Genomic DNA, 19,891 nt, shown 5'->3' with positions numbered 1-19,891 from the left:
ATATATGAGGGAATTGTGAAGATTCCAAAGATAAGGTAAACAGTTTCAGTAGAGGCTTGCACAAGGCTTCCGCACAGAATCTGAGCACACAGCCAGGGATTCCATCGGGACCTGGCGAATAGACCGGTTTAACACGCTGAAGATCGTTAAGCAGTGAGCTTTCGTTTATAGTGGGGCAAAATATTAGGTTCGACTTAGATACAGCATAAGAGTATGGCTGTTCGGAATGAGGTAAAGTTGAATATGTTGTTTGAAAAAACTTGGCGAATAGATCGGCTATTGCCTGATCCGATGTAACCGTAGTGTTTTCAAAAAATAGCGAGGAAGGGTAAGAACTTGTTTTTCGCTTAGTGCTAACGAAATTATAAAACTGTTTCGGATCCTGTGCAAACTGGAACTTACAACGGTTTAAATAATTTTTGTAGCACTGAGCATTAAGCACGGTAAAGTTTAACCGAGCGCTTAAATATTTACAAAGGATGGACTGAGAACCGGTATTTTTAAATTTCGTATAGAGTCTGGACTTTACATTTCTTAGGTGTGTCAACTCTTTATTAAACCAAGGAGGTTTAGAGATTGACGGATAGTGCATCGGAACACAAGAGTAAAAAAATGATTTAATTGCGGTATAAAACATATTTATCGCATCCGCCATTATGTTGCAGGAGTAAAGATCGGACCAATTAAAGCCAGCTATAAAATTGTTTAGCCTCCGAAAATTTGCCTTGCGAAAACAGGGAATTCGATTTGTTGACTTCTCTGAATTTACTTTTAATACCGTACCTAAGTCGACTTCCACCTCGAAAGTAGGATGATATTGATCTTCAGGTTGAGTAAGAGGTACTACCCTGGACAGAAACACACTTTCAGGACTTGTTACAAAACATAGATCCAAAAGTCGACCAAGAGAATTTGGAATATAATTAACTTGCGACAGGGATAAGTCGAGCAAGCCGTCAATAAAGTCATGTTGTGCTAAGGGGAGAAGGATATTCGATTGTTCTTCTGGGGACCACATTGTGCCAGGTATATTAAAATCACCTAGAACTACCAATTGGTCCCTGTCAGAAAGTTTATTTAAGATGGACTGGATAGCGGACAGATGATTCTGATATTCTGGGAATTCAGAAGATGGCGGAATATAGGAGCACGTAATATAAACTGATCTGTCGGAAAAAGACAGCTTTACACATACGAATTCCGAGTTACGGGAATCGTCCAAAAGTAACTCCTCCGACGCGAGGGTAGATCTAACCGCAATTAAGACTCCACCTCCCCGTCTGGAGGGACGGTCAAACCTATATATAGTGTACATACCTGGGAAGACTTCGGAGTTAAGTATCTCCGGCTTTAACCAAGTCTCTGTGAGCACTATAATATGGGATGCAAATGAAAGACTATCACAATACAATTTAGTTAATTTGCTACGCAAGCCTCTAACATTTTGATAGGAGATAGTAAGTTTAGTAGTTAGTTTTTTGAAGAGGTAGAAGATGAAGAGGCGGATGGTGCAGTGGTCTGGCCACGTGAGGGAAGTTTAATTCCCACGGGCACCTTTTTCTTATTTTTGATCTTAGCTTCAAACTCTTTTACCACCATACTATCCGGCCAAAAATCACCCGAACATATGGTCGAAAAGAGCTCGTTTGGGACAGTTATCTTGAAAGATGATATGTCCCTAGCATAAGAGAAGTTAAATTTTTCCACTTTTATATTATCGGCTTTTGTTTTGTCTTGTATATAAGACAATACATCCGAAGATGTTTGATCAGGGGCAAGCCGAGAAACAAAAATTTGTTTCTTTAGTGGAACCACCGCGAGGGGTTTTGGCGCTGCAGATTGTATTTCTGAAGCGCCAACTTGTGCCGGTAGTCCGGACTCAATGTTCCCTTGTGGTGGTAAACTAATCGAGACAGGTGGAATCACTGGTTGAGAAACCAATGCGGACAATTCGGAATTTTTAGCAATCATAGGGTGGGGTCCATCCACAGCTGATTGATCGGATTGCTCCGAATCTTTTTTAGCTGCCGATCTTAGCAGCATATGTGGATTTGCTGCGATTGACAGCTGATCAGTTGTGGAGTCCTGTTGATCATTTGCCCGTGGTTGCGGGGCCTTAGGCAGCCTACCACCAGCGGCTTTTTTGCGCTTTGGAGATTCATCTAATAGCTTAAGGCCATTAAACTGTGAATTAAGCGCGGAAAGAAGATCATCGGCTCGACGAAAACTATCTCTAGCTACGCCAAAACTGTTGATCAGTTCTTTCAAGCCACCTTTAGTTTGGCGCATAAACGATTTCATCTCGTTCGCAACCACAAGGCAAGCATCACAACAGTAATTTAGATTTTTACCCTTTGCTAGGTCATCACTTGTACGGCCATTAAAACCAGCGCACTTAGTATGCACCATTCTATCACATAGCCAACAAGTCATTTTTGGCTGCTCAGGTTTTATAACCTGGCAACAATTTTTATAAAAGCAGACAACATTTACGGTTTCCATATTTAACTGAAATCAGACCACTGTGCGTGCACGAAAACACAAAACCAAAACTTTCAAGCCAGCTGTTAAAAGAACCGCACGAGAGCAGTCTGCACGCTGAGAAATTTAGATTTTGTGTGGGAGAGCGAAGGAGAGAGAGAGAGAGAGTGAGAGCGAAAAGTGCAGTTTATGTGCATGCAAAAAACAACACCAAACACCACTGCGACGCACAAAAAGGGAGAGTAAACAAAACAAAGAGACGAAAAATGCAAGCTACTTTGTATATTTGTTTAAACTACTGCACAAATCACAAAAGAATCACTCGCGAAGCGAACGGATCATTAAAAATTATGTTTATATATATGATAATTAAAGAAAATTTTTAAAAACCGCGGCTGGTTTGACAAACTCAAAGTAAAAACCGGGGAGCAAAAAAAACACGACCGTTCGCTTTGAAAGCTATAGACGATTATATATCTAAAATTTTCATCGATTTGCGAAAATGCATTTTAAATTTTTGTAAATAAATTAATATATTTTGCGTTTCAGGAAAGTCAACCGGATTTTATTAAAGCAATTTCCAAAGGATCGTTTAAGGACAGTCTTATACAAATTGTCATTATTTGGCGCCGAGACAAAAAACGTATAAAGTATGACTGGGTCTACGTTGCGAAACAGAATGGCAACAGTTCACCGGAACACTTGATAAATTCAACTAAAGGCCAAATTTCTAATGCAGTGAAAAAGTTATTAAAAAATTCGGAAGCGTTATGTTACGAAGCGATTGTAGAGGTACATAGTATTATATTCTAACATTATTCGAATAAACAATCCATTATATCTTTCAGAACTTATTTAACGAGCATTCACAGGGAATTTTAACTAAATGGATTTCTCAGTTCTTATATGTGGTCGATTACCTATCAGATAATATCGAAGACGAGCACATTTTGGCGGTTTTTTCTCTTTTAGGAACTATTGCATTTATGTTTACAGTCGGATATGTATTGATTTACTTTGTTAGAGTTGAAGAGGAAAATCTTAAGGCGCATGGCCAACTTATCGATATCCAAGGTAAGTATTAAGGTTTTCTTATTGTATACTCTATTGAAAATAAGGGAGAATGCTATTGCCTAGTTTTTTTTGACAAGCCGATAGAAATTCACCAGACTAATAACAAGATTGCGTTCGAATTTATAATTATAATTTTTAAAACGAGCGGAGTTTTTTAATCATTTCTTTTATAATTCTATTGTGTTTATAAAAAAATTAAATTAATAATTAAATTATTAAAACTCCGTTCGCTTTGCGAGTAAATCTCCTTTGATTTGTGCACTTTATTAAACAAATGAACTAAATCTTTTTCTTTTACATCCCTGTGTTTTGCTTACTCTCTTTCGAGCGTTGTTTGCAGTGCTATTTGGTGTTGTTTTTGTGTGCTCTCTCTTGACTTGAAGACTGCTGTCTTGCGGTACTTTTGACATCCATCCAGGATCGTCTTTGTATATTTTTTGCGATTGAAATCACTGGCACCGACTGTGGACCGTTTTTGCACGCAAGACAATATATTTGATGCTCATCAAAGATTTTCTTACAGTTGTAGGAAGCAGTTTTTAGATTTTTGCCAGGCGTAGGAATTCGTGAGGCGTTTTATTTCTCTTTTCCTCACTTTGGTGTAGACGGCCAAGCTTAACATTCTGACCTTCGATGAGCTGAGAACCCTTCATTGCCAAATATCTTAATTCTTCCGGTAGTGTCCATTTCAGAAAACCTTACAGATTTTGATGTTTTAACACCAGCGCATTTTTTGGTACGCCTGCATAGTGCATTACCGAGAGTCGTTAAGCTGATACCTGGACGAGATGCGGGTGACTCCCGCATTACAGCGGTAATGCTGTACTAAGATCAGCAAGAGGATTGTCGAAGGGAGCAGCGAATAAGCTGTGTCTGCTACCCCTTAATGATGCTGTTGTCAGTTCTCGCAGCGTCATATATATTGTCGTTTCATTTTGTAAGGACTTTAACGACGTTTGCGAGTTGTGTGTGTGCCCCACGTAATTCATGTTCTGTGTGATTGCACATTGCGCCGTCGGCTGTGTGGCATCGTTTCCGCGTCCTCTTTTCTCACCGTGCAGGCTTGCACAAGACCTAGGATGGTATGCTAGTGGGGCTTCAAGGCGCCTCGTCCATTAGGTCAAACCAAAGCTATGTCAGAACCAATGTTACAACACAACCGGATATGAGCGCTCACGTTACAGGACACCAACCAAGTGCTCTACAATATCTTGTCATTAACAAACCACATTTTTCAACAACCGGAAAAGTACGTTTATTAGAACCGCTATCGCAGGACACCATCCACTGACTGCACAATCGCTTCTGACCGTGGACCTACACCTAGGATATTATAGTGCCGTTACCGCAAGGTGTATTGTCCGTTATGTTGGACCTAACATCTTTCCAAAACCACCTTTCCAAGCACCTAGAAGCGCAGATCTGTTAGGAGCGATCCTGTCAAAGGACATTAGACGATGACTCCTTCTGACCACTCAAGATCCTTGTCCTTTCCCGTATCCCGTATCGCCGAGTGGATATCCGTTCTGGTGGACCGATTTTCAAAAAACAACAGGTAACAACAGAGACACTCCGTATACAGGTAGGACAATTTACGAGCGGGACATTCAAAACCAGTTCAGGGCTAAATACACCCCACAAGAGAACCCGATGGAAAGGGCCAACAGGAGAGAAAAGCAATGATCGAGCAGTTCACAGGGATCGATCAAGGAACTGGACGGAGTTGCACCTGGAAGTAAACGATTTACGACGAGTAACGATAGTGACGAAGTCAACTAGATACTCACTCCCAATCGTGCATCACGCAGGGGAGAGAGATAAGGATGCTGAGCCTGTTATTTGATAAACAGTCACCGGGACGGGCAGAGATACACAAACGTGGAAAAAGTTAAGGAAATCTTCAAACTTAGAATATGAAAAGGTTGCGCAAAATCGGGCGCACCAGTGTGATCGGAGAAGTTGCTGAAAACCCAAGGTACAGGACACAAGGCAGTCGAAGGATCGGCGGTGATTTGTATCCTGGAGCGTGTGGAAAAATGGGGACGACGATACGCGGTATCGACACAACGAACGGTTCACACCCACAGGCCAAATCGCAGAGCGAGAGTTGGACAGGGATGGTAAACCGCCGCGAGCACAGTTAACGGCTAACGCATACAGTTGTGAATTTTTAAGGGCGAATACATAAAGGGCGAGTCCCGTTGTGGTACAGGCCCCATGGAGTAACTGTTCAGTAGATGGTCGTTAAGGAACGGCCTGGAGGGAAATGAAGAAGGGATCCTGAATCCTATCTTAAGCTTCTGGCGTCACCCCTGGTGTCGGGATCCACATCCCTGGAGCGAACACAAAAGGACGAGTATCTGTCGGACCGTGTGGTTTCATTTCAGGATTTTTCATCTGCTTTTGAGAAAATCAAATGTCGCCGTCAAGGCGTCACTAAAGGAGTGACGAATATCAAATACGTTTTTTTTTTTTGCTTCGCTGTTGCTTCTGATCGTAGAGGTCAGTCCATCCTGCGTCAAGCTACGAATTTAGAAGTCATTAGCAATCACAGCAGCATAAGTTGGAGCACTTGATGTTTTTTAGGTTGTCTTAAAAAGGGTGTCTATATTGGGGTTTACAAAGTTCTTTTTAGCTCCCTTGTTCTTGTTTCTGTAAACCCTACAAAACTACGCATCTCCACGCACAAGAATATGACGGTAGGTGTTTTAAATTAAGCTTTTGTGTCTCCTATGCGATCTACTTTGCACCGTCCATGATTCTTAACATGATTCTTCTCCGTGTTGTGTTCGTTTTATCGCTAACAAATCATTAAGTTGATAGACCCGCTCTTGTTTCATTTTAAGATCAAGAGCATATCTGTTTTCGCCCTGTATCCTTTTGATGCCCTCTCGGGGTGTTTGTCGATCTCTTTCTTCAGCCAGCTCTTATACTGCTCCTGCATCAAGTCGTTTAATTAATTGGAGCCGGACCAAGCTCCGCATGGATGTTGCTTAACTCACAATACTCCATGAACGCCAACAATGTAAAATCAATACCTCGATCAGACAATACTAGACTGGAATATACGACTTGTTCGACACTGGTGCTATTTCCACTACGACAAGGATGTGATGGTAGCTCTTTGATGGCATCTCCATTGGACCGACATAATTCGATGTCCCAAAGTGAGTTTGACGCTGATGAAGTCATTCAAGACTGAGCAACAAGATTCTCGGTATGGGTCAGGCGCTGGAAAATTGCGGCAAGTCGATCAACGCTACACTCTTAAGCGAAAAACTCCACCAGCTGCTTATATTGTTATATTATATTATCTGGATCGCAGACAGTCTTGTCAGCTACTGGTCATGTGACAAGAAGCCGTTGTATGTGCCTAAAATGTGGCTTTATGCATTAAAAATGAACATGCTTCATGTTCATGTGAACATGTTTGTAGGTTGTAGTCCCTGCATTTGATAAAAACCTCTGCTTATTAAACTGTCCTGGAAAGCGAATGCTTGCGAAGGTTCTAGTCCCGGGAATTCCTAGGCATTATTATTGGGAAAAAATTCGTCTAAAACGAACTGTTGCTTGTCGAGAATGACGTTAAGTCGAGACATGAAAAATATTTAGCTCCCAGTTGATCCACAAATATCATCAATTCTGGGTAGGGGAAATTTATATAAAATTAAGGTAATACTCTTTATTAATCTTACAATGCCCCACAATTAACCCTATTTCTTTTTCTCTGAGACTGGAAGTGTTTTTTCGGAACTAGTAAAAGGGGACTGTAAAGGTTTGGCTATTTTTTCGGTAATTTACTTTTGTATAATTTTGTTAGTTGGGAACTAAATTATTTTCGTATCGATCATTTCGACTTAGAAATTCTGCGAAATCGATAAAGTTTTCGCAGCATACGTAGATACCTGCTTGTATCTCTTGGGATTAATTTAATTGTAGTGATATGTGGGTGTAAGTAATTAGAAAATGAATCGGAAATTTGACTTTGATGATGTCGGGTCTCTCAGCTGCTTATAATTTATTTCTACATTTGTTAATTGCACGCATGCACACTTTGGAGCAAATTAAGCTCTACCTCTGATGTGCAATAAATTCGTTCGTTATCTATGCAGAGAAGTTGCGGCAGCATCTCTCTCTCTCTTGCACTGGCGCCGGGTCTTAGGGTTATTCCGTCCGCTCTGCAACAATGTCTTCTTTTACATTGGCTTTCGTAACCCATGCATATGCGCATCGATGCCGAATTTCGCTGTAGCCAACTTAAATAAAATACTTTTATTAAAAATCGCTTAATCGGTGACCTCATTTCTTAAAAATAGCTAATAAAAATACTATTTACCTCAACAGGTGGGTCTGTTTTAATAAAGTGATTGCGTAATATTTGCACATTGTATTGGGAAACACTGTTTTAGTATATTCAAGTTGTGTGGAATATTATATTAATCTGAATGAATCTCAATTAATAATAGTCTATTATATTGTGTAAGAATATAAGGTAAGGCTATATAAAGTGTATATATTCTTGATCAGTATAAATAGCCGATTCGATCATGGCATTTTTGTCTGTCAGTCTGTCCTTATGTCCGTATACTTTTCGATATTTTTTCATAATTGTATTTTTATTTTTTTTTCCATGTTTTGCTTATTTATTGAATCTGCCCTTTTACTTAAGAGACTAACAATAAGTTTTCAAATCTTATTCTGAACTATCTAAATATCATTTTATGGAATGATTCGTGCTGTGTGGCCTAACAAATTTAACGCTGGGCTGGTTGGTCGTTCCGGTGCAGTCGGCTTTGGCTGCATACTCGAATAAGTTTTCTTGCTAGAGGATTTGGATGTGATTTGGCTAGTTTTTCATTGTATTTTACTTTCTTCTCTGCTATTGTCTCAATGACAAGTTTTATTTGTAAGTCTCTGTGTATATTCTCGTTCCAGTAATGATTCTCAGAAACCTAGACTGTGCTCGCTGTACTATGTCGATGTTGCTTCTCGATGCGTTGCCCCATAGCTCGGAGCCATAGGTCCATATGGGTTTTAAAACGGAGTTATATAAGAGGACTTTGAACTCCAAGCGTAGGGGAGGGCGAACGTTTATAAGCCAGTGTAGATCCCTTGCTTTTAGTATGAGGGGCGTCGCCTTTGCCTCTATGTGTTTCCTCCAGGTGAGCCGCTTGTCCAGATTTATACCTAAGTATGTTACGTTATCCGCTTGTGGAATGCGCGTGTGGTTCATTACCAAGGTTGGGAAAATTTGTTTGCTTAGGGTAAATGTTACCTGTTTGCACTTTTCTTCGTTTACTCGTATGCGCAAATTTGCAAGCCATTGTTCAACACAAGTTTGATGGCGTGCTAGTTGCATCATAGCTTTTACTGGGCATCTGGATCGACTTAGTATTGCAGTGTCATCAGCGAATGTGGATATCGTTAGCTGGTAGTTTGTTGGGAGTCCGCCGTGTATAGGGTGTATAGAATTGGGCCCAGAACACTTCCTTGAGGCACTATATAGGTAAGACTTTAGAAGCTTATGTATGTTTTGAGGCTGCAGTTTGGTTATTTTAAACATAAGTCCATCCAGCCATACTCTATCGAATGCTTGTGCAACGTCTAGGAATAGAGCTGTGTAATATTAATGATGTTCAAAGGCAGTGCGAATTTATGCTGTGATGCGGTTAACCTGTTCAATGGCTCCATGTTTTGCCCGAAATTGGTGCCAAATTGGTGCGATGGGAGTGTGTTGTGTGTTTTGATTTTTCAAATAACTTGGACAGACATGTAAGTAAGCTTATTGGCCTGTGTGATGATGGCTGTGTTTTGTCTTTCCCAAGCTTATTATTATTATTATTATTAAGTGGGTTTCTATGTCTACTGCGACCCATTCTGATCTATTGTACTACCCCTTCATGACTCAAAGATCCCCCTGAAGTCCAATACACTGTATGAATGCCAGAATTTTATTGGGGTTCAGGGCTGCAATTGTTTCCCGTGGGACTTCATACATGCCCAGGAGTCTGTTCCTCCTGATGGAAAGCGCCATACAGTCACATATGATATGTGCCGAGCTCTCCTCCTCCATGCACCAGAAGCGACAGAGTTCACTGTCTTCAATGCCGATCTTATGCAAATGACTACGAAGTCGGCAGTGCCCCGTAAGAAGGCCAGTCAAAATGCGCACGGTGTTTTCTCTGCCCCTTTCCTGGCTAAGTTTCCCGGGATGTTGTTGTGTCCCGGGACCCACCTTATTGTGAGTTTGTTGGCAGCTTCCAGTTTGTCTAGGGCTGTCCTCACTTCATTTACTAGCTTAGATGTTATCTTAGCTTTGCTGAGCGCCTTTATGGCTGCTTGACTATCAGACAGTATAGCAATGTCCTTGCCACGATAGTTCCTTTGCAGATTAAACTCCGCACAGCGTCCAATAGCACAGACTTCAGCTTGAAAAATGCTGGTGTATCTGGCCATTGATTCGTTGTATTTTAACCGGGGCCTACGACCCCCAGCCCACTTCCCTCGTCGGTGAGGGATCCGTCTGTATACCACTTTATTGTTTGTGGTTTCATAGGGTGTACTTTCCCCAGGGTTGTCCAACTGTTTTTATTACTGAGATGAGTGCTGAAGTTCTGAGCGAACCTGTGCTCAGCTGGCATATCATCCCTTGGTTGCATCAGCAAAGGGATATCCCTTTTTAGGCTTTCAGCATCCTTTCTTGTGAGGTTGCAGTCATTTCTTGCTCCCTCAATTCTTATTAGGGTGGCTTTCCGTTTCATTTCAATGACGATATGAAGCGGCGTTACCTGCATTAGTACTTCTAGGTCTGCAGTGGGACAGGTACGCATTGCTCCTGTCATGCATATGCAGGCCATTCTTTGCAGCTTATGAAGTTGCACCTTAGTGGTGCTAAGGCGTGCTCTATCACCCCAGGCTATTACCCCATAGGTTAGTATGGGTCTGACCAAAGATACTAGAATAACAAGATGCGTAACGCCATACGATTTTTTGGCACGCTATTTTTTGGCCGTGGCTCTAGAGGTGGCCCCAGGCTCTCTTGAGATTTTGTTCGAGAGAGAAAGAGCGGAGAGCGCTACAGGAAACAGCTATTTTCTACGCATACAGTGATAGCAGACAACTGTATGTGTGCACACGTATGCTCACGCATTATAAATTTGACAAAATATGCCTACACCTTAGAAGTTCTTAGACTTTAAATCTATATATTTTTTTATCAATTGGCATCATGTGAAAATTTCTTATTTTGCATTGACTTAACGTTATTTTTATTTAAATAAAGATTAGAAATAGTAATAGCCGAATCTATGTACATCACAAACTAAATTTCGAAAATTACTTTATATTAGAATACTTGTCATTAGTGTATTCAGCTTGCCACGTGAGAAAAATTGATAAGGCAATGATTGTTGAGTGCTTGTGTCCGCACTTCGTGCCTCCAGATATGACTTTAGCATTAAACAGTTTTAAATTTTTTATTTATTTTATTAATTTTTATGAAATATTTATTTCTCAATATGTCTTCTTTTTGGAAAATTTATGTTTCAAATTACAGTAGTTATAATAATTTCCTTTGTATTTGCTTTAATTATTTAGTATACTTATTAAGTCATTTGACTTAATATGATGTATGTAAATGAACCACTTTTATTATTTAAAATGCGCATTATATTAAGATTTTTTTTTTTTTTGTCTATTCTATAAAAGTTTTACTTTTTAAGCATTGCAATGCATTGCAAGTGGATTGTGATGATAGCTGATAGACAAAAAAAGCAATCTATGCTCAGCATTCTATCTCATAAATAAAAAAATTAGCAATATTTAAATAATTAGCGACTGAAAAATGGACGTAAAAAAAAAAAAAATAGTTAGAAAAATAACTTAATTGGGGAACATGGAAATGTTTTAATGTTAAACATTAAAATATTTCAAGTCGACTCGCAGGCCTAATAAATATAGGACCCCATTAAAATTGTTATGGCCTCCCCGTGGTATTACACATAATTACATATACACAAATCACGAATTTAAAAACCTTTAAAATTATAATAGTCAGTGCGTGAATTTTTAATTATTATTTTAGTTCATCATATTGCTACGAAATTGGCCACAACTCCAATTATGTAAATTCGTGCTCTAGTGCACTTATAAATTGTGTTATCGACGTGAGTTTTGAAGCGAAGTTTGGATTCGAGGGTTATCCCAAGATACTTAACTTCTTTGCTGGCCTCTATGCGACATTCTGACAGGGTTATTGCCTTCATTCTCTGTAGCTTGTACCCATTTGTGAAAGGGACAATAATAGTTTTGCTACGATTTAGGCTCAGGCCTACTTCCTTGCACCATTCGCTGGTCATATTTAGGCCCAGTTGAATGATATCGCAGAGTGTTTCCTCATATTTACCTCTGGCTATAATGACAATACCCCTTGGGGGAAACCCCTTGTGGTAGATACTGTGGACGACTGTCAAGCTGATGGGTCTGAACGACTTTGGATCAGTGATGTCTTTCTTTCCAGCTTTCGGAATGAAGACCATTTTTGCTATACTCCAAACAGTAGGTATGTGTCCTAAATCTAGGCTGCTGACCAGTATTTTCCTGATCGGTACTGCGATCTGAAGCAGGATTGGCTGAATGCCATCTGGACCAGGAGATTTGTAGGTCTGTAATGACCCAATTGCCCATCGTAATCTCTCCGTTGTTACTATTGATTTTGCTTTGCAAATTACCTTGGCGTTATTCACGTACAGTCCTTTTATTCCCTGGTTATACCAGGGTTCCTGTACCAGGGCTAGCCCAAGATGTTGTTTGGTGAACATCCTTGCCAGCACGGCCGAGGCTGCCTTGGCGCGATGGATGTTCACCTGAGCTATCCCTGTACTTCCGACTATTAGATGATCGGCTCCATCGTCGGCGTTACTGATCTGGAGATGCCCAGATCACCATCCGCCGGTACCGCTTCTTCCTTACTCAGCAGGTCTAGTTCCATGCCTAGCTCCTGAGAGGATATCGGGGTCTGATCCCCCATCTCGATGATAGTCGCATCAAGATCCTCATCATCCGCCAGATTCTCGCTGGATTCGGAGAGCTTATTGGGCTTCTCCTACTCCGCGGAGACTGGTAGATTTCGAGGGGTCTCGACCTGTCTCGTGCCGGATTTGATCGCTTTGGCCTTCTTTAAACCACAAACTGAGATGTCTGCAAACCTGAAGCTCAGCTTGTGGTCACTAGAGATAATCTTGGCGCATGAGTTGTCATCAATGCCAAGGCTGAGGAGCGAGCCACCACCCTCATTCTTCCTTGATATGAGACGCCAGTTCTCAGTGTCCAAGTCATTCTGTTTTTTGATTAATTCCATGATCCACTTTGTTGTCTTGTCTCCTCCTGCCCTGCTGAAGGTATACCAATTCGTTCTGGCTGCGCTCTGCCCCTTACGGTTAGGGTCATCCCGGGCCCCAGGCTGACCAAGTTGCGGTAATTGGTTTTTGCCCGTCCCGCTTGGCCGGCTTTGGAGTGACTCGGTGTGGCTGCCCGAATTTTCCCTCCCGCAACTGGGCGTGCTTGTGCGATTTGGAGCATTTTTTGGAGACGGTCCTCAAATTGTCTTACGACATTTCCCGCAGCCAAGGCCTGCGGTATTTTGATATTTTTAGGTCTATTGTTCATAGTTCTCACGAGTTCCAGAGAAATAAACTGTCCACCCGGGCAGAGATCCGCAGTACCCGGGTAAGGCTAACTAGACCAGGCGGAAGCCAATTGCCCGGACTCTCCGTTAGCGACTGGGCTAGTTGTTTTCCGTGCCCCCAGCCTGGCAGACTCTCGGCACGGTAAGAATGACACCTTAGTCCGGCCCGGAGATGTGCAAATTTTTGAAAGTTACCAGCTCCAACCCAACTACGATTAGCCAGCACTCTTAGCAGAGACATGACCTAACTAAGAGCCTGTTTCCAGCCGCCCTCGCGTGGAGAGTGAAGTGGCACTTCCAGTAGTGTGTCACAATTACGGCGCGTACCACCGTTGGTGGCGCGTTGATCCCCTTGTGATCTACCTACTGGCATGGCGGCCGATCTAGTTGATTGCAGCTGTGATTATTTCTTTATAAAAACTTACATTAATTACGCGGAATAAGTCGGCAAATGATTCATAAGTAAGAACATCCCTTTTGTCTTTGAACAGGTAAAATTCGTGATTGGAGTAATCAATTATTTCTGAAGTGGTTATCATTACGAATGGTGTTAAAAGTAATAAGTAATGCATTTTCTGTAATTTTAAAAGAAATATAATATTTGTTAAAACTTCATATGGTATTGTCTTTGTAAGTAATTCTGTTTCTACTATTGATTCATATTTTGTTAGGTAGGTTTTCCTTAACATCCTCTTTCTTATATATTGTTTTTAGTTTATTTCTTTCTCCGTGTTTCTTTTGATGAACTACTAGCAATTTTAATAATAATCTTTTTCCTTACGACTTTCATTATGTGTTTCTAACATTTTTTCTTAAGTGTTCTTTAAAATTTGTTGAAATGTTTTTGTGTTTTGTCTTTCCCAGGCTTAGGGATTATAATTATAATTGATTTCTTCCACTTTTGAGGGAAGTATCCAATTTTAGTAATTGCGTTGAAGAGCAAGCAGATTCGTAGAACTGCACACATTCGGAGCTCGATTATAATTTTCGGGGTTATTATGTCGTAGCCACGCGATTTTCCAGTCTTCAGTTGCTTTTAAATGACTTTCGTTATCTCGCTTGGTCGAAATTCTACAGCATCTTGTGGTGCTAAGTCAGATGCAGTTAAAGGCGGGAGAGTAAAAGAGTTATTGGCTGGGTTTGGTTGAAATACTTTTTTTAAGATGATCAGCGAAGACTCTTGCTCTGTCCGTGTCACTGTTTCAGTTTCCGGTAGAGTTACGGAGAGGTACAACCGTTTCTGTTGGTGCCTGTAGGTTCCTGTAGTCTTTCCACAACGAGTTCTTTGTGCTTGTGGGAGTGAGATTCTCGATATACCTTAGTTGTGCGTCCGCTTCTTCTTTCTTAAGCGCTTTGGTAAGTCAGCGAGAAGCTGCTTTTAATTTACTCTTTGCGTTAGGTGATCTGTGCTCCTGCCACTCCCTTCGATGTCGTCGTTTTTCAAGCACAAGCTGCTCAATATCTCTACTCGTCTTGTTAAACTGTATACTACATAAATGGTTGTCTTGTGGAGTTGACGCTTTTGCTGCTGCGACAAGTATTGATTCTATATCACCAGCAAGCTGATCAATGTCTTGCTCGGTTTCCAGGGGGCTAGAAAAGCCGGTATGGGAACAAACATATTTTTTGTACCTCCCCAGTTGGAGGTTTATAGTGGTACATCGTAAGCAGTCTTCTTGCCAATTACCAAGAAAGTGGTGCTTATTTCGAAATCGTATTAGTATCCCAGTGCCTCCATGGGCCTTGCCATCGGGGTGATTCGTAAAGTAAAATTTTATGTCCTGGTATTTGGAAGTTGTACTTAAGGTAAGGTGAATCTCTGAAAGTAGCATAACGTCAATGTTTCTGTCTGCTAAGAACTGAGCAAGTTCTAGCTTGTGCCGCGACACGCCATTAGCGTTCCAGGTAGCTATTATTAAGAGAGTCATTATCGTGTTTTAGAAGAAACGAGCATTTGAATAAGGATGTTTTGGTTCCTCATAAGCTCTTGCATAGTTTCTTCAATGAAGGTCATGAAGTCTTTCATGCTTTGCTGCATCGAGAGCATAATCGCTTCAAAGACCATAGGCTGCTGTTGCATGTTCTGTGTGTTTATTTGTCTATTTGTGTTTATTTGGTTAATTTTATGCTGGACGCTGGAGGTGACTGCTGTCGGTACTTGGATCCCTGATTTGAGTACACTTGCAAAGACGAAGGGATGTTAGTTATAGTCGGTTCCATTACTTTGTGAGTTGTTGGTGTGATATGATCTCGAGCTGAATCCACTCGTTTGTTTAGGCGACTCTTGAGTTCCTAGTAAAAAATGCATCCTCGCCAGTTGGCTGTGTGTTTTTCGCCACAGTTGCTGCATAACTTAATTGAACTGTCGTTTATATCTTTATGACAGTTTACAGTACTGTGGGCATCGCTGCAAACGACGCAGATGGATTTTATGGTGCAGTACGCTTTGGTGTGGCCATATTCTTGACAGTTGGTGCACGGCACAGGTTGCTTGCGCTTGTGTGGCTCTTCTACGGTTATTCTTCGGTGCAGTAAATACTGTAGCTTATATATAGGATGTACTTCATTTTTGTTGTTTTTCTGACTCGATGGCTCCAGTTCGACTTTAAAGAGTGGCTGCGGCTCTTTGTTCCTGTTGAGAATGTTTATCACCGTTTTGGCGTTGAAGTTCTTCTCCGCCGCGATAAATTCGGATGCTGTCACTGATGACTCTATTCCTTTAATGACAACCTGCAATCCTTTGGCACTTTTCAGCTGGTAGGTATAGTAACTCTTCCCAGCTTCGTCCAGGTACTTCGTCACTGATCGGTGGCTAGACTCATCCTGAGTCTGCACTTTCGTTTCTTGTATGTTACCCTTAGTAAGAGGTATAACATGGTACTTGTTTTCTCCGATAATTGCAGCTAGTTTGTTAATTTGATAATGTCTCACGTATATATATCTTTATATCTTTATAAATCTACTGCCCTTTATCTTCTACTCTTTATCTTCTACTGCCCCTGCTCCTGCACGTCGCAGTCCTGCACTTGAGTCATTGGAGTCGTTGTCGCGATTTATTTTCGGCTGATTACCAGCCTGCTTGTGTCGTGGGCTTAGCTTTCGCTTTATTTGGATGTAGCGATCCAGCCCTGTTTAACAAAGTTATTTGTTTTGTTTTGGTTTTTGTCCGCTTCCGCTTTTAAGAGTCGGTGTGAGTGCTCTTGCTCTCGTTGTTGTTGGTACAGCGGAATTGTACACCGCTGTCGGTTTTGAGCATAGTATTGATGTTGGTGTTGTTGCAGTTGTTGTTGCTAAAGCTACAGTTGCAGCATTGGTGATCAAAACCGCGATCGTTTGCGTTCTGCAGGTGCTAGGTCATTGACCGGGTGGATGAATTAGCACTCGCGTGCGTCAGACACGACGGTGAAGTATGAATTGAAGTATGCAAAGAGAGTCGGCGCTCGTCTTGCTCTTTTTGCCGCTGATCGATTTGTTCGATGTCTATTTGATTTTTACTTTTACTTTATTATTCCATACACAGAAAATTGTATAGTATAGCAATTTAACATTGCCAATAGCATCTCTTTCGCTTTCGATTTATTTATTTATTTTATGTTATTAACTATTTACTTCACTAAATCAAGTGATTTTATACGGAGCTCGATGAAAACACGTCTGTTCACTATGGAGGTTCACGAAAGATAATAATAATTTTAGTAGTCTTGTACATTTCTATTAGTTTGCAAAAACACTTTTTGACACGCCCACTTTAACGCCCAAAAGCCGTAAAACCGGTCACGCCCACACTTTGGCACAATTTTTAAATTTTTTCTCATTTAAATCCCTAATATCTATCAATGCGCCAGAAAAATAATGAAATGTCCTCTTCCCATTCACACCAGCTGAGAAACGGGTATCTGATAGACGGGGAACAGGACTAAAGCATTCTCTCTTGATTATTGTTAAGTTTTGTAAATTTTTTGCCACGCCCACACTTTTGCGAAATGTTGTGATTTTTTTTTTGATATTTTTATTAGTCTTGTAAATATCTATCGATCTGCCAAAAAACTTTCGGAAAGCCTACCCTTACGAACAGAAACCGCAACAAACTGCCACGCCCACACTTTTGAACAATTTTAATTTTTTTCTTATTTCTTCTTTTTTTATTCACCAATATCGAGATCACATTTCCACTAGCTGAGTAACGGGTATTAATAGAACTCGAATATAGCATTCTATCTTGTTTTGTTTTTTCAAATTATTAACTTGTCTTGAATATTGGGTTACTGTGTTCCTTCTTAGTCGTAGTGTTGATAAATTTGCTCTGAAATTTTAAGAAGTCTCATTGGTTGCAGTTTACTAATCTGTATTGTAGTTAATGTAATGCTGGTTATTTCAGCAATAGTACAGCCTTTTTTGGAACTGCTGGTGCTCCTTTGAGTAACCACCTGTCATAAAGGCTGATTAGATTACAAGTTTTTCTGAGCTCTTACACAAAACTCACATTCTCAATTTTAGATCAGCGCCACATCAATTTTATTCCGGAACTAAAATTATATGAACTGAGAGCTGAAAAATATAATGGGATGGTTCGCCTACTTAAGCCCGGATTCCGAACCTTACTTCTTATCAATGATTGTCAAAGTCGGCATAAACTTATTCCGTACTTTCACAAGGCAGTTTGGCCATACAGGAAATCCAAAACATTATTGTTCGGGCATATGGTAATTGAAAAAGGATTGCCGTGGTTTTCGGAAATTCTTCGTTTATCCTTAAGTAAAAATCGACATTTGCAAGTCAATCCCCGAAATTGCGTTGGTACTGTTCTGGCACTCAATGGCCACCGGAAATATTTTTGTATGTATCATGCAAAGCACCCAGAGTCTGCTTTGGGAACAAAGGTAAGTTTTTAAAAGCTTGAATAACATCTTTTACGCGATAATAAGCCGGGAAACTAACCAGTTTAAAAGACATTAAGAAATCGTTAGTTGGGAATATCAGCTAACATACATACGATACTAAGTTAAAAAGCTCCATATACAAGGCAGGTTCAATTTATAATTTAAACAAAAGTTGCTGATAGCAATAGTATTTACAATAACACTTCCATATTCATAAGCAGATTAAGTTCATAATTTAAGACCAAATTCCAGATTGCTTTTATGACACGGTCGGTGTCGGGTATTAACAATATTATAGTTTAAAACGTGAAACACTATTTTATAGGAAATATGGAGCTTCTTAAATGGTTTAATACAGCTTTGCCTATTTGCTATAAAAATCGGGCGATTTAAATGATTTAGTATTATTATTATTTTACTCCCATGTATTTTAATACAGGGTAATAATAGGAATTTCTCATTGCCGTGCTGTGTCGGTGCTGGGGTGCTTGTTTTGTTTTGCCGACTCAAGAATTGAACTTAGGCATGGGCATGAGGTTTTTATTTTTTAGCAAGCAATCAAAAAAAAAACATGCATTTGTAGGCTAATAGCGGATTAAATTTGTACGTAGTCATCTCAAAGGATTTAGAAGCTTGCGATTTGTCAGTGCATCACAGAAACATTGATTTTTCAAGTGCAGTAGGCGCCGATATTTAAGCAAACTATTTAACACTTCCTACCCCAGCCAAATACTGCCACGCCCACACTTCTGAAAATGTTTTGATTTGATTTTTGTATAAGATTTGTAGATTTCTATCGATATGCCAAAAAACGCTCACTCTAACGCCCACAAACCGTGCAAAACGGTCACGCCCACAGTTTTAAAATATGTTTAAATTTTGTCTCATTTTATTCACAAATATCTATCGATATCCCAGAAGATGATAAAAATTCTCGTTCGCATATCCTCTAGCTCAGTAAAGGCTATCTGATAGTCAGGGAACTCGACTATACCATTCTCTCTTGTTATTATTAAGGTAGAGTAAGATGTAAGGTGTTTGATTTTAATGAGTAATGAGGTACTCAATTTATACTTCTTAGATCATAGACAACAGCCCTTACTTTGAACTCAATATTTTCATAAATATTTATAATTAATTAAATATCGCACCAGCAATATTAATGATTTTAATACGACTGATGGACGGGGAAAATTTAGGTGAATAATTTTATGATTGTGCTCTTTTTTTTATAGGCATTTTCGAGAATATTTTTTAATTTCAAGTCAAATTAATTTTATAAATTTAACTTTGATATCCTTTTGTTTTTAATTTGAATTTTAAATAAAGTTTATTCGACCATTCGAGTGTAAGTGATATATTATATATAGTATATATAGTATATACATATTCAATCTCTATATAAAAAACGTAAACAGGTATTTTAAGAACAGTGAAGGATCAGTCAGTGAGCATCAGGAAAAGCAGTTCGAGGTTGATCACTGCCAGTGGCGAAACCAGTCTTTAGTTGGCATAGGTGTTTCTGTAAAGATCTTTGGTTCAACCTCACGGACGATACACCTTGTGGCCCCACCACCATAACATACTAGGTATTATTCAAGTCTGCACGGGGTCCGTTGGCAGAGACGACAAGCGCCTGGCGTTATCAAAAGGGACAGTGGAGTCCTTGGTCGGCGAATGTGCCTCTTGGAAGAACTTAAACTTGACCAAACGGACGATACACCTTGCGGCCTTGCCACCAGACCATCCTAAGTACCATTCCCTCGTTGTC

The 19,891-nt window shown here is 40.2% G+C and overlaps 1 protein-coding gene across 3 annotated transcripts in view; it reads left to right on the top strand.

The window, feature by feature from the left end:
- The window catches only part of LOC27206972 (dnaJ homolog subfamily C member 16), a 156,976-nt gene that overhangs the window by 113,206 nt on the left and 23,879 nt on the right, over positions 1-19,891 (top strand). For 2 of the 3 annotated variants that reach the window (XM_039298321.2, XM_039298323.1), the window contains 3 exons: positions 3,031-3,273; positions 3,330-3,555; positions 17,738-18,120. In XM_039298321.2, coding sequence (XP_039154255.1) covers positions 3,031-3,273; positions 3,330-3,555; positions 17,738-18,120 — 852 coding nt within the window. The remainder of the gene's footprint in view (positions 1-3,030; positions 3,274-3,329; positions 3,556-17,737; positions 18,121-19,891) is intronic. The other variant, XM_039298322.2, reaches the window with a different exon arrangement.

Source organism: Drosophila simulans, unplaced genomic scaffold, assembly GCF_016746395.2.
Source record: "Drosophila simulans strain w501 unplaced genomic scaffold, Prin_Dsim_3.1 Segkk87_quiver_pilon, whole genome shotgun sequence".
Classification (NCBI taxonomy): Eukaryota; Metazoa; Arthropoda; class Insecta; order Diptera; family Drosophilidae; genus Drosophila; species Drosophila simulans.
The sequence above is the reverse complement of the archived record's forward strand: the minus strand, read 5'-3'. Positions and strand labels throughout refer to the sequence as shown.